This window comes from Mauremys reevesii, linkage group 3 (genome assembly GCF_016161935.1).
Source record: "Mauremys reevesii isolate NIE-2019 linkage group 3, ASM1616193v1, whole genome shotgun sequence".
In the NCBI taxonomy this organism is placed as follows: domain Eukaryota; kingdom Metazoa; phylum Chordata; order Testudines; family Geoemydidae; genus Mauremys; species Mauremys reevesii.
The window spans coordinates 134,510,533-134,522,545 of NC_052625.1; the positions used below are offsets into that span (position 1 = coordinate 134,510,533).

Genomic DNA, 12,013 nt, shown 5'->3' on the forward strand with positions numbered 1-12,013 from the left:
TCCTTTGTTTAAAGAAGATTTCACTGTTTAGTTTGCCTTAAGTAAATGCTGCCTTTTGTTTGTCTGTAAAACATTTGATTAAATGTACAGGCTAATATACACAGCTCCTCATTATTCCACTAGTGGGCTGTAAAATGAGCTAGAAGTATTGCAAGTAAGTACACCCTTGAGGAAGCATCAAACAATGTCATTTGTCTTGAAAAAACACAAATATGTCTGAAGCGTGTTCTTTAAAAGGAGCCTGCAGGATTCTAGTATCAAAACTAAGAATCTAAATTTTAAAAATGTATGGAAACTGTCCAGTACTCCCAAATATTCCAAACTGAAATGATTACTGAACATTCCTGCTCTTTTTTAAACAATTTTCCAAACTTCTAATTAAATTTCAAATTTCTTACCTAATTGTTGCTTTTGACAATACATATTTACATGAAATTAACACAAAGAATCTGATGTTGTTGTTGTTTTAAGTGTTTCTGCAGTTTGCAAACCAATACATGTATTTTAGCAGAATCCATTACCAACTGAAATGTCCCAGTAAATTCTAATAATTGTTGTAATGTACTGTGCACAGTGTGGAAACTGTATTACATATTTAAATATTTGTGTTCACTATAAAAGTGTTATATTGAAACTAAACATTCCTATTTTGACTATGTGTTCTTTTGAAAAGTTCTCAGATTCTCTTTTGGTTCAACAAGAAAAAACTTAGGCACACCGTTACAAAGACTTACACATACACTTAATTTACGTGTTGTGAGCAGTTTCATTGACGTGCGTGGGACTGCTCACTGTGCATAAAGTTAAGCACAAGTACCTATCTTCGCAGAATTGGGCCTCAGTCATGCTACTTACACATACATTCTATTTTGACTTCCAGTTTCTATTAAAAAAATCAACTAACTAAAAATTAGAAATGGGCCTGGAAATTAGTAATGGCCCATTTATAGTATTGAGAGGCAATGTTGTCTGAAGTAAGAGGTGATTAGGAGTCAGGAACCTTCTGAGCTTAAATCCCAGTTCTGACACTGACTTGCTCTGTTCGCCTTAGCAAGTCATTTTACCTCTGGCCTTCAATTTTGTCATCCATGAAATGGAACTAATACTAGTAGTTAATGCAATGAACTATCATTAAATATTCATTTTGGGGACAAACTTTTAATATTCATTTAATTTATTTGAATTAGAAGTCTTTTTTCAGTAATTCTGCAAGTATACAAACTCCTTCTTATACAGAAACCTTCAAAAACAATATTGAATTTAGCTGTAACTTTTCATCCCTTTAAAGCAAATCCTTAGATGTGTACATTACAGACAATGCTTGGACTGTACTCTAAGTCACATTCTAGGCTGCCGTACTGCCCCAAACCAGTGATTTGTTTTTAAAGGCAAACTTGGAAATGGACCACTGCTGTTACATTTTGGGATACATTTTAGTGATGATTTAGCACCTAATCCAACTCTCATTAAGGTCAATAGAAAGACTTCCATTGACTTCAATAGGAGGTGAGTTAGACTCACAGTCAAACTCCCATTTTATGTGCAGTAAGTCCCTGTACATTTAACATTAAAGAAACGTTGTTAGTTTGTATCTGGAACACAAAAGAAGAGGTAGTTGCAACTGTATTCCTGTATTTAATGTCTTGTTTGTTTAGGCAATGCTGGATGTTGCAGCAAACCAGGGTTGGTTAGTGACTGCTCTGAATATAACCAGTCTGGTGCAGATGGTTATCCAAGGCCGATGGAAACATGACTCTTCCCTGCTTACTTTGCCCAATGTAGAACAACACCATCTTCACCTTTTTAGGTACGTAATTATTCAAAATGTTTATAGTTCTTTCCAACTCTTCATTTTCTCATATTGATTGTCATTGTGTCCTGGAATATTAATAATATAGCGGAAGCTAAGCCAGTCCCACGCTTGCTATTTCTCTCCCAACAACTTGTTTGCTTGTTTGTTTTAATTATTTCTAAGTTCGCCCACCTCTGCAGAGTTCATTAAATAGTTCAGGCAACCCTGGATTGTATTTTGAGGAGTGTGATTTAAGACAGTGAAACAAAGGATGAATTTTTGGAAGGCTTCCCAATTCCACCAAATCTAACTCTGTTTATATATTACATCTTTACTTTGGTCCACCGTAAAAGTATACCCATACATGGCCTATCTCAACTTGTCCATGCAGTACTGTACATCAAACTGATGTATTGCACAGGTAATGTAATAATTAACACAGTGCAAAAAGAAATTACTGGTATTTAGTATCAGAAGTCAGTGTTGAGTCTTAATATCAAAATACAGAAAACAAATATTCAGTATCTCCAAAGAATATCCTTTATAGAAAATACTTTCTAAATAACTATAAGAATGAGAATTTGAGTCTTCTGTATCAATTGAGGCTGCTTAGCATATTGATAAGACTACTGCTCCTGTTTTACTCAGATTGGGGATTTCCTATATATAAAGTGTAAATTGTAAACTGAAAATTATTAACGTTAAAGATTTTATTGAATGGTGAATATCTCTTTTCTGTTTATTAAATTGGTTTTAAAGAAGAATGGTAACTGTTTAATGATCTTTGATGCTGGGCTACCACACAATTAGTGTCACAGTTGATGCCATTTTTAAATACTGTGTCCAGTGGCAGTTCCAACAGTCTTAATCAAACTTTCAGATTCTAGTATTTATAATTGATTAAGAAGAAAGATGCTTCATTCTCATCATGCAAACTTTCAAGACAATAATCTGCGCAAAGGGGGTCAAGCACTTTTATGTAATTTTCTTTCTTTCTTTCTTTCTTCTTACCACCCTTTGCAAATCTCTCTCTCTAATAATTTGTTAACTCCGCGCTGGAAATATGTTTTGTTGTCTTTATTAGGAAGTGGAACCAAGAAAAAAGGAAGGGCTTGTGTGGAGGTTACCGTGGAGGTTACCAAGGACCTATTGAGTGTCTTCCTGAATTGATGGCTGTCTCTGAAGGGAAAGAAAACATTTTTGCTTCCATTGTAGACCGTGACTTGCAAGCTGTACACATTACACAAGTAATGCTTTCTAGAGTGATTTCAGAGTTCATTGTAAATGTGATTGGGTAGGAAAAGTAGATGAGAGAAAGGGTCTTTTTATATCCTTTCAGCAAATATCACATTATTTTCTTTCCAAAAATACGTATAAAGTGCAACACATTGGTACTCTAATTTAAAGAGAGACCTAATTTTACAAAAGCAGCAAAGAGTCCTGTGGCACCTTATAGACTAACAGACGTATTGGAGCATGAGCTTTCGTGGGTGAATATCCACTTCGTCGGATGTATTCACCCACGAAAGCTCATGCTCCAATACGTCTGTTAGTCTATAAGGTGCCACAGGACTCTTTGCTGCTTTTATAGATCCAGACTACCACGGCTACCCCTCTGATACCTAATTTTACAAGAGTTTCTTCCCACCTCTCCTTCTTTTCTAGTTATTTTGCCCCCTTCCCTGTTATCCAGCAACACCAATATGGTTCATAGCTGATGTTAATACTGCTCCTTGTCCTGTTGGAGGTATTTCCCTAGAACGTTCAATCTGCTGATAGTTATCCACCTTTTTTGTAGGCAGCTATGCAGTAAGAATACATGCATTACAAATATCATTGTAGCTGGTTCCTGGAATATTCTTTCAAACAGAATATTTTTTGGGAATATAGTTGGTAGAAGATCCAATGTTCAGTTTCTGTTTGGAAGAGGAAAAGCTTATATGTTTTCCCCTCTTCTCAGAGAAAAAAAACTATACTCTCAAAGTATTTAAGATACTATTGCTTTAAGCTGTTTCCAGTCTAAAGCATAGCAGCATACCATAGTATTAATCACATGAGTGTATTGATTGCAAATACACATATAAAGGAAGAAAACATCAAAAATGTGTGTTGTGGATTTTTTAAAAAAATCTTCATAATTGAAAGTGAAATACTGAACTTGACTGTTCAGATTCTGTTAAATCTAACACTGGCATGCAAACAAAAAGGAAAGTATTTAAATGTCCATAACAGACATCTGCATTTCTAACTAAATTACCATCAAAATTTTGAATAAAGGAAAGTTATTTAAATCAAAACAAGGCCTCTTTTAACAACAACAGATTTCTAACATAATACACATTGATTTCAGTCCAAGTTTCAGATGTGATGAAAAATTAGAACATTGTTATAATTAGTTCAGGGAGAACTCAGAAGTAAACTTACTTAATTTATTTGCATAAATTGCCATTCTGTTATCTTTAAAAGCAAATGCAAATTGGCTCTGTCTGATATGATGATGGTTATTTGGCTCAAAAGTGCTTCAATTTGCGTAGCAATCTGGTGTCGTCTCTGCAGTGAGGCGATCCCAGGTAACATACAAATCCTGAATTATTCCAGAAATTAGTATGTTTAAAGCATCAATTTAAGTGCTAATTGCAGTAGTAATGAGAAAAAGCAGTACTACTGTGAGATTTGCATCTACTGCCCCATCAGTATGCCTGGAACGGCTGCTGACTGGCAGAGGATTTGGCTGCTAATTAAATAATTGTATGCATGGCAGTGTTCTCGTCTGATTCAATAGATGAAGATTAATCCTCAGATAAATATGTTTGGCTGGTATTGAAATGTCTTAGCAGTTTCTTCAAAAATAACTTGTGTGTATGTGATGTGTACATACCGAGTGTGTGTGGAAGGAGATGTAAATATAGATACATATAGAGAGGGGATATATGATGTGTTACAGTGTAAAGGAAAAGTTTGTCACATGAGTTTGGGATGGCCACATAACTCATGTATGATAGAAGTGTGACCGAATCATGCAGGCCATCTCAAATATTGGCTGATAAAACCTTTATATCGTATCATTATGTATTCTGTACATACAACACATCTTTCACAGAAATGGTTTAGTGATTTTGGGGGTTTCTTAATTCTATTGGGATAATTTTTGGCACTCCATCTGTAAAGTCAAGTGTCTTAGTTATGCACAGGGATCAAAGGAAAAGAAAAAATACTAATTGTACAACACTTCTTAAAAAGACCAAAAATTCATTTTCTGTACATAAAAATATGACAGATTTAAAGTCTGATATCTTGGAACCATCTAGGGTTCAAAGCAAATGAGAAGTGTATCATGTGGAAGCCTAGAATATTCCCTTTCCAGTGGAACAAAGCTCTTGCTTCTGGCCAGAATGGCTATTAAGTTCATAATAGCACTTAAACCTGCCATTAATGCAGAACCAAATAGTGACCACCCTGAGCTTTAGATGAGTGAAATTTTGGGGGGAAGGGAAGAGGAAGAAAACTCTACATCTTGGGAAAAAGATTGATAATTTTTAAATGGCAGCTCTTGAAGCTGGATTTGAAATGCTAGAATAAATGCTGGAGATAAGGATTATTGGTAAAAGTGCCAATGATGACATCAAAGGTTCATGAAAAATTACAGTACAATTTTTTATGTGGTTATCACGATCATATATGGGGTAAGTGCATCTGTTAGTGGGTGCAGGTATTGTACATGTGTATATATATACACACAAATATACATGTTCATCATATGTATATATAATATATGTGTTAAAGTGTGTGTAATTTTGCATAGCAAAAAACAAAGTAAAATTTTCAAAAGCATATGAGTGACTTAGGAGCCTAAGTTCCATTTTGAAAAGTGATTTATGCACTTAGGATCCTGAGTCTCATTGAAAGTCCTAAGTGCCTAAATCTCTTTTGAAAATGGGACTTCTATTTCACTTAGACTGGGACCTGTTAGCTGTACAGAATAGGTCTGAATGTTAGCTAATGCCAAAAATATTTTTTCTAATGAAAAATGATACTCCACCAGACAAAAAGGAAGAGTTGCCTTGTTAACACCATATGAGAGAGATAGAAAAGCAAGTGATTTCTCAATTCAAAAGTATCTGCTCCACAACCTAGTATTAGCTACCTTCAGTCTGGAATTTATTTTTTTATGGCCTTGTCCCCCATTTTTAGCAACCACCACTTGATATTTTTCTTGAGCGTTATTTGAATCTCTCCACATCACATGACCGACACAGATGGCATGCTACAGTTGTCAATTATCTCAATGATCTAGGAGCTAATCTTGTCTAGAACAGAGAATTTTCAAAACCATACCACGGGTCATAACTTCAGAAAGAAAAATTGGTCTTTAGGCCTGGAGATTGATTGTACTAAATCTACATTGGCGTTAGTTCAGTTTTTCACTCAGTGCTACTTTGTTACAATATGCTCCTGTCTGCACAGTAAAAACCTACCATACTATGGAACTTTGGCCTGGTCTACACTGGGGGGAGGAGGGGTCGAACTAAGGTACGCAACTTCAGCTATGCAAATAGCGTAGCTGAAGTCGAACTACCTTAGTTCAAACTACTTACCCGTCCTCACGGTGCAGGATCGAAGTCCGCGGCTCCCCCGTCGACTTTGCCACCGCCGTTCGCGGTGGTGGAGTTCACGATTCGGCGGGTAGTATGGACGTACCCTTAGATTACCATACAGTAGCCTCTGACACAATCAAAAACATGGTCAAGTCACACAGTATATGCAGCTTGAACCATAATACAGCTCTGCAAAGTTCCAAGCAGTAACACAGTTAAAACAAGGTTTCTACAGAATTATTTGGATTGAGCTGGAAACCTTTTTAACCATATTGTAATGAGGTCCTTGGACACAGTAGTTTTAACATGCCAATGAGACTTCATGTGTAATTAAATGGAAGGATGCTTGGTTAGTAAGTGTCAGCATATCTTCACTGAAGACAATGGAGCTATGATGATTTACCCCAGCTGAGGATCTAGCTCAGTAGGTCTAAAATGTTTCTACAAATAAAAAATAAAGCAGAAAGCCTTCACATGTGGGGCTGAAGGAGCATGTCGTTCACCCACACAGTTTGCATGTCCCTAGTACCAGTTCAAAGTAGTGGGATGCTGGGGGAGAGAAAACTGAGAGACTGTTGCAGATTCATGAAGTGATAAGAGGAAGACTTGAGTGTCTTTAGGAGGACTGTAAGGACAAGGAAGCTTCTTGGGGATGGATGCAAGAAAACCTTAAGTATGGCTAACTTTGAATAAGCATTTGAACTTTTGAATAATTATTTGAACTGATCCTCTGAACTCTCTGAGGTTTGCCCGTCACTAATTAGCACTGCACTGATTCACTCATTTTGGATTATGTTGAGGAAATTTAATTCAGACCTTAATTACACTAATTTTTAGTGGGTTATAGAAAAAAATAGTTTAATCTGGAGTAGTAAGGATTTTCCCTATTGTTCAGAAATAACATAATCTTGGTGAAGCATTTTCTGGAATGATCTTGAGTTGTATCATTTAAAATACATCAGACTTGTTAATAACATAATAATAAGTTCAAAATGTACATGAATGTGTAGAATACACCATGACATTTTTACGGTTATGACAGCAGAATGCATTTTAGAGGTTTGTGTTGTAGCTGAAACTGAACTTTGTCATTTTGTTCATGATCTGTTATTCCACAGGCTTGGAATTTCTTGTCCCATTTGCCAGTTATAGATGTTAGTTTGAGCATCAAAGGATGTTGGGATGAGTCATCTCAGGAGCAGAATGAACTGCCTATCCCTACTTTGGCAACAGATACGCGGGATGACAAAAAGTGGATCAAGTTACATGCTGATCAAGAATATGTCCTCCAGATAAATTTGCAGAGAGTCCAGATGAGGCATCACAAGGTAGGGTATTCATAATTTTCATTCTGTAATACACCAGCTTCTGATATTCAGCCACTCAGTTACTGGAAGTGTAGTGTACCATACAGTAAGTTTCTGTTGGACTATTAACGCTTTCATATAAATCATTAGTTCTGTGGTAGTTTCTTTGGCAGCCTGGTTCAAAAACAGGAAATGTTAGTAGTGAGGCTGGTAATTTTTCCAGTACTGTAGGATAATGGCTCAAATATATGGAATATTTTATTTGTTTGGTTTTGCCTCGCTAATTGGTTGAAAATCCTAAATGAATCAATATTTTCTACATTTTTCTGACATTTGGATTAGTAACTTGATTTCCTAGCGTCATAATAACTGTGTTTAGTTTTGTTTTTAAAGCATTATAATCCTCTGCTAAGTACTTCACTATTTTTCTATAATGTGCTTAATAAAAAATTAACTTGCTTTCCATTTTAGTCCCTACTTTGGATTCTCCTTGTGAGCTTCCTCTCTCCGTAACAAACATACAGTGATGTCACTAAACTTCATTAGGCTTTGCCCCTTCCTTTTTACTCGCTTAGTCTACATTTACTAAAGTGTTCTGCACTCTTTGAAAATCAGATCCTTTTAACTAATCTGAAGTTTGACACTCAGAAATTGAGGTACCAAAATCATTCAGCACTTTTGAAAATACAAGCCATTTTCTTTTGGCTTTAAATCTCATACCCAAAAGCACAGCAGAAGATTAAGTGGTGCTGTAGCCCTTCCATCATGATTAACTTTGCAGTTGTAGAATATCTGCATTCATCCATGTACCATCAGTGAGTTCAAAATCTAGAAGCGCCTGAACCTTCAGACTCTCAAGAAATTTTTTAAGTAAATGTCAAATAGTTGGGCACCAGGGGTGAAATTCTAGCCCCATTGAAGTTGATGGCAAAACTCCCATTGACTTAAATGGGGCCAGGATTTCACTCTAGTTTTCTTTTGCTAATTATTTGTGGGGGGGGGGGAATAATGCAGTTGTAAAATAAAATTATCAGCAAAATTATTGTTCATAGTGTATGAGCAAAATAGTTCTTGAGTTCTCCTTTAGGAAAATTTGAGACAACTTTGTTCTTGTAACCTTAAGTGTAAAACAAGATTAACAGAGGCATATATTTTAACATCAGGGTTGGGTTTATAATAGTATTAGAAGTTAACTTTCATTCATGCAAGAATTACTTTAAAAAAAAAAAAAAAAGCCCTGACTGCAATGGCAGCATGATCAGTCTTTGTTTGAAGCTTCATTGCTCTGTTAGTGCTTTTCTTTCCCCCCCCCCCCCCCCGTGGATCTTTAGTAAAACCTTTCCATCTACAGTACACTAAATGAATGCTGATTGAGTGTGCATCAGTATTAGTACATTCAACTTTCAGCAATAAAGTCACTGTCTTAAAGAATCACTAAAATAATCTTCCGTTTTGCTACATCAACCTAAAATAAAGACTGCAAGTACTGTCATTGTCTTTATATTAATCTGGAACAATGTTGATTAATATTATTTAAATATGCTAGGAATACAATTAGCCATTCTTCAGAAAATAGCGTTCACTGTGTTTTAGATTAAATTATCAAAAGGAGCAGATTTTTCATTCATAATTTGATTTGCTTAGAAAATAGAGAAACCTATGCAATAATATTTGGAATAATATTTTGTTTTCTGTTGTGTATGTTCCTGTAGCTCACATTTTTTTTCAAAAGGCTTCGTCTAGAAAACTGATAAAAGTGTTCTAGTTCTGCTTCAGTTCTAGTTTTCTGTACAAATTTATCATCTTGTCCTTTATGGTGTGGTTACCATACAAAGACAAATGATGGTTTGGATGGGAGATTCCCAGTTGCATTAACTTGTATTTTCTGCCTAACAGGGAAGGCAAGACAGTAAAGCAGTTGCTCCTCGATTCCCCAAAGCCAAAGATGAAGGGTGGTTTTTAATATTGGGGGAAGTGGATAAAAAAGAACTCATTGCCCTGAAAAGAGTTGGATATGTCAGATATCGAAATGCTGTCTCGGTTGCTTTTTATACTCCGGAAACTCCTGGAAAGTAAGATGAGCTTTGACTTAAAATTATCCAAATGTTTAAAATTAAATGTTGACTTCTTTGAAAAAGAAACTGATGCTGTTGCTATTATGTTTTAGGTATATCTACACATTGTATCTCATGAGTGACAGTTATCTTGGCATGGACCAACAGTATGACATTTATCTGAATATCAAACCACCCAGCATCTCAGCACAGATCAGCACTGAGGTCTCTGAAGCTGTGAGTCACTTGGCTCTGAAGTAACGTTACCTGAACAATCTGTTTGAAGGAAGTGGTCTTGAAACCTGGATGTTCAGTCATTCTGGACAAGAGAGAAATTATGTTTGCCTTAGTCGAATCAACTTCTAACCTCAAGACACCTAGGAAATTGAAAGTGACTGCTGTATTGACTCTAGTAACACAGAGTTAGCCACAGTGGCCTTTGCCTTTTACAAAGTGTTGCCTTTTATTGTTTCATCTTTGTACAATTCTTAAAATGTAAAATGGATCTGTTGTAGTATTAATATAAATGCCATAACTGTATGTTGGCAGATCAAAATAAGAAAATAATAGCTATTTTAATTTCTATACATTTAGTGCTATAGTCTTCATTTGGAAATGATTAATGTGTAGCCACTCTGTTGATATTGTTTAAATGGTCTTTTTTTCTTAATTTATGATAATTCAAAACTTGAGATAAGAACTAAGAGAAAACATTGCTGATATATGATAACGTATAAAAGGACATATCTGTAAGAAATGTGTTCCACTAGACTTTTCAATGTAAGATGTATAGGATATTTCAGGGGTCGGCAACCTTTGGCATGCGCCCCATCAAGGTAATCCACTGGCAGACAGCGAGATATTTTGTTTATGTTGACCATTCGCAGGCACGGACCCTCGCAGCTCCCAGTGGTTGCAGTTCACCGTTCCTGGCCAATGGGAGCTGCAGGAAGCAGTGCAGGCCACAGGGACATGCTTCCTGCAGCTCCCATTGGCTGGAAACGGCAAACCACGGCCACTGCAGATAGTCAACATAAACAAAATGTCTCGCTGCCCGCCAGCGGATTACCGTGATGGGCCGCCTGCCGAAGGTTGCCAACCCCTGGGATATAGAGTGATAAAACTCAACTCTTGAGCATACCCTATGTTTTGAAGGTGGTGAACATTTTCAAATACTTATGTTCATTTTACATTTAATAAATCTGGTTGTGAAATCATGCCCAATCAAGCTGTTGATTTCAAAATGAACAAACATACAAATACAGTGCTTATGGATATAAATGTCTCTTTTCATATTAATCTACCAATTTCCTGAATGTTAATGTCTTTCTGAATGAAGAATGAGTCACTGAGCTGCTCATTAGTTACTTTATTTTGCCAGTCTAGTGTAAAGCAGTCACTGCAGCTTACAAAAATAAATTATGGACACAATACCCCCAAAGGCAAATAGAATCTCATATAGGTTTGTAAATAAAATATCTTGTTAAAAAGTGTTAAGATTGAGAGTGGTTCAGGAAAGCCTAGACAACACAAAAAAGCCAATATTACACTTTTGTTACAAAAATTCTATACCTTTAAAAACACACACACGTGAATATCTGAACACTCACACAATATACTTACCTTTGATGTTTTGCTTAGACATTGTCTGAATGGTATTTTGAGAGACTGTCCCATGTGTTTGTATTACACCTCACACATTGGAGGGTGCTGCAGTACAACTGATCTAATCCTTCCTTCCTTCTCTTTTGGTTTTGCTTGTCACCTTGAATGAAGAGTTTTGCTGTTTCACTCATCAACTTTGCCACACTGGTTTTATAAATATTTGGGAGCCATAGTGCCTCTTCTTTTTCTAATGTTTCCTGTGTGTTACAGCACAATCCATTTAACTATACCTTGTGGTCAAAATTTTCAAACCTGTGTTCCTAAAGTTAGGCTTCTAAATCCCATATTTATTAGAAGTAGCCTGATTTTCAAAGATATTGAGCTACCCCCACTTGGAGTCAACGCCTTTAAAACGTCACACCACTTCTATTTAGGTGCCTGAATATGGATGGGGAAGCCTAACTTTAGGCACTCAGGTTTGAAACTGTCAGTCCTCACTTTTAGCTAAAAGTAAGTGGTATCCCCTGTGGTTTTGCTGTCACCTTCATTGTACTTCATGTGCCCAAAATGCAGTGAATGCAATGCAATGAAGAGCTGCTTACTGCCAGCTTCCTGAAGAAAATGATGCAGGCTGTGCTTTAGGCATGAGACTGTGCCTGC

The 12,013-nt window shown here is 36.2% G+C and overlaps 1 protein-coding gene across 2 annotated transcripts in view; it reads left to right on the plus strand.

Moving 5' to 3' along the window:
- The window catches only part of ASCC3 (activating signal cointegrator 1 complex subunit 3), a 493,632-nt gene extending 482,968 nt beyond the window's left edge, over positions 1–10,664 (plus strand). For both annotated transcript variants that reach the window (XM_039531733.1, XM_039531734.1), the window contains exons 38-42: positions 1,656–1,807; positions 2,877–3,039; positions 7,506–7,715; positions 9,591–9,766; positions 9,862–10,664. In XM_039531733.1, the coding sequence (XP_039387667.1) occupies positions 1,656–1,807; positions 2,877–3,039; positions 7,506–7,715; positions 9,591–9,766; positions 9,862–10,009 (849 nt within the window). In that variant the 3' untranslated portion in view covers positions 10,010–10,664. The remainder of the gene's footprint in view (positions 1–1,655; positions 1,808–2,876; positions 3,040–7,505; positions 7,716–9,590; positions 9,767–9,861) is intronic.
- The last annotated feature ends 1,349 nt before the right edge of the window (positions 10,665–12,013 follow it).